The 3,297-nt window shown below is 37.0% G+C and overlaps 1 protein-coding gene across 1 annotated transcript; it reads right to left on the bottom strand.

Moving 5' to 3' along the window:
- Positions 1–640: 640 nt before the first annotated feature.
- Positions 641–1,123, bottom strand: LOC113335720. Its single transcript, XM_026581736.1, has one exon. The coding sequence runs from the start codon at positions 1,121–1,123 to the stop codon at positions 641–643; it is 483 nt and encodes a 160-aa protein (XP_026437521.1).
- Between the last annotated feature and the right edge of the window lie 2,174 nt (positions 1,124–3,297).

The following is a 3,297-nucleotide window of genomic DNA, read 5'->3' as shown; positions in this document are numbered from 1 at the left end:
CATCAGCTACCATTGCATTCTTTTGGAAAACAAGCTTGAAAAATATTTTTTGAGAAATAGCTAATTAAAGGTGTTTCCAATAGCCATCTATCATGCCAGAACTTGATGGATTTCCCATTTGTAATTTTTATCTTAGTGGTTTTATCTGCAAGCCATTTCTCTTTTTGAATGAATTTCCAAAACCCCTTCCCCTGAGGTTGCTTATATTCTTTGGCAGTAATGGCTTCCTCCTCAGATTTAGTTTTCAGCTGAACCACTCTTCTCCATAAGGATTTTTTCTCGTGTGAATATCTCGAAGTCCATTTAGCTAATAAATACTTCTTCATGAATGTCAAGTTCTTAATAGCCAAACCGCCATCTTCTTTTTTGTTGCACATCTTGTCCCTAGAGACCCAACAAATCTTCTTTTTCTCCGCAGAAGATCCCAATAAGAAGTCTCTCATTATCTTTACCATTCTATTTTCAACTGATGCTGGCATTTGCATAAGTGATATAAAATACAATGGGAGACTAGCTAGAGATGAGTTGATGAGCATGATCTTACCCGCCTTTGAGAAGAATTTTCTCTTCCAACGTGCTAATTTCTTCTTGAACTTCTCAATGATGCATTCCCAAACACTTGTGTGCTTTAAGGATGATTCTATGCATCCAAGAAGACCAATGTATCATCTGCAAACTGAAGGTGTGATACTTGAAGGCTATCTCCAACTTGAAAACTAGTTATCATATTAAGTTGTGCATCCCTCTTCAATAACTTTGTGAATATCTCAGCAACTAGAAGGAATGGGAATGGAGACATAGAATCCCCTTGTCTCCTCCCTTTAAAGTGTTTGAACTTAGTTGTGGAGGTTCCATTCAGAAGAACTGATGATTGAGAGTACGAGAGTGACCACTTTATCCATTTCCTCCATATGACCCCAAAGCCTGTGTCTTGAAGAATCGTATCCATACAAGGACAATTGACGTTGTCAAAAGCCTTCTCAATGTCAAGTTTACATAAGATTCCAGGAGATTTACTTTTGAGCCTCGCATCAATCAGTTCACCAGAATCCAAAACCCCATCATCTATGTGTTTGCCTTTGAAGAATGCCCCTTGATGTTCTGAAATGAGTCTGGGGAGCATTGTCTTTAGTCTTGCTGTCAGAGCTTTGGATATGATCTTGTAAGTGTTGTGGACTAAGCTAATATGACTAAAATATTGTGGAGTATTGCGTTCCTTTTTTTTTTGGGATCAAACAGATGAATGAGAAGTTTAATCTCCAATTAAGCTTTTCCTCTTTATGCAGTTGATTATTTAACACAGCCGTGAGATCATGTTTGATAACCTGCCAAGAACTCATGTAGAATTCAATGGAGTATCCATCTGGACCAGGAGACTTGTTTTTGCCACAAGATTTTATAATGCTCCAAATTTTATCTTCTGTGAATGGTCTCTCCATCCACTTCCTTTATGCATCACTTATTCTAGTCCAACTGTTGCTCTCCAGTTGAGGCCTCCATTCATGTTGTTCTTTGTACAAATAAGAGAAATTATCCCAAAATTCATGTTTAATCCTTTCTTGGTTAAAGTTTTCATATCCTTCTATTACAAGCTTGTGAATTTTGTTTATTTTCCTCCGACCATTAGCAATTTGGTGCATATATATTGTATTACAATCCCCCTCCTTAATAAATTTGAGTTTGGATCTATATAGACCTCTTTTGTGGTCATCTGCTCTGATGTTTTTTAATTTAAGTTTCTGCTGCACCCTATTAATGAATCAACATCCCCTAGCCTTATTTGCTCTTCTAGCCCATTGAGTTCATCTATCTTTTTGACCAGATCCTCCTTAATTGATGCAGTTTGACCGTATTGCTCCCTGCTCCATCTTTTTAGAAAAAACTTTAAATTTTGAAGTTTCTTTTCCCAAATGAAGCTAGGTGAACCAATATACAACATGGAATTCCACCAATTCTGTAAGTTGCTCAAGAAAGTCTTGTTTTTCAGCCAATAACTTTCAATTCTGAAAGGGGATTTCTGTCTTATGTTGTTGCTTGTAATAAAGAGAATGGGGGAATGTTCTGAGGCATTTCTGGATAAAATGACTTGCGCCGCATTAGGGTAGTTACCTTCATATGTGAAAATGCGGGGGGTCTAACAACCACACCCAACAATTCGTTTGGAAATCTGAGAGGACTTACTCCAATACACTTTCTAGAGAATCAACTAGACAGACAGACTCAATATAGAGTAAAGTATATCAAAGAGTTTAATTATCTCTGTTTCACAATGTAATCAGCAAATTAAACAGATAGAAATCCGTGAGCCTGATTATTATGTGAAACAACTTGAACGGTACCAAAGACCAATGTTCAAGTGCCAATCAATGTAAATCAACAACCAAAGGTTGGATATATTCTAATTGATTGATCTTAACGCACAACCTATGATATTTCAATTATATAACAAAATATAATGCGGAAAAAAAATAACACACACACCAGAATTTTGTTAACGATGAAACCGCAAATGCAGAGAAACCCCGGGATCTAGTCCAATTTGAACACTATATTGTATTAAGCCGCTACAGACTCTATCCTAATACTAATTAACTTCGGACTGGACTGTCATTGAACCTTAATCAATCTCACACTGATTCAAGGTACAGTTGCATTCCTTATGTCTCTGATCCCAGCAGGATACTACGCACTTGATTCCCTCAGCTGATCTCACCTACAACTAAGAGTTGCTACGACCCAAAGTCGAAGACTTGATAAACATATATGTGTCACACAGAAAAGTCCATAGGATTGAATAAATCTGTCTCCCACAGAAATACCCAAGAGTTTTTGTTCCGTATTTTGATAAATCAAGGTGAACAGGAACCAATTGATAAACCGGACTTATATTCCCGAAGAACAACCTAGTATTATCAATAACCTCACAATAATCTAATCGACTAGCGAAACAAGATATTGTGGCATCACAAACGATGAGAAGAAGGTGTTTGTGACTACTTTTCTATCTTTCCTATCGGAGATATAAATCTCAATCCAATCTTACGATTGCACTCAATCACGATAGAAACAACAAATATCAGATCATGTAACTACAAAGAGAATAGTTGGGTCTGGCTTCACAATCCCAATGAAGTCTTCAAGTCATTAACCTATAGTGTCTCGAGAAGAAACCTAAGGTTAAAGGAGAATCGACTCTAGTTATGCAACTAGTAACACACAGGAGGTGTGGAGTTTTCCCAGTTGGTAGAGTTCTCCTTTATATAGTTTTCAAATCAGGGTTTGCAATCCAAGTTAACT

The sequence above is a fragment of the Papaver somniferum genome, unplaced genomic scaffold (genome assembly GCF_003573695.1).
Source record: "Papaver somniferum cultivar HN1 unplaced genomic scaffold, ASM357369v1 unplaced-scaffold_15, whole genome shotgun sequence".
Taxonomy (NCBI): domain Eukaryota; kingdom Viridiplantae; phylum Streptophyta; class Magnoliopsida; order Ranunculales; family Papaveraceae; genus Papaver; species Papaver somniferum.
Note: the sequence above shows the minus strand (reverse complement) of the source record. Positions and strands in the feature narration are given on the sequence as shown.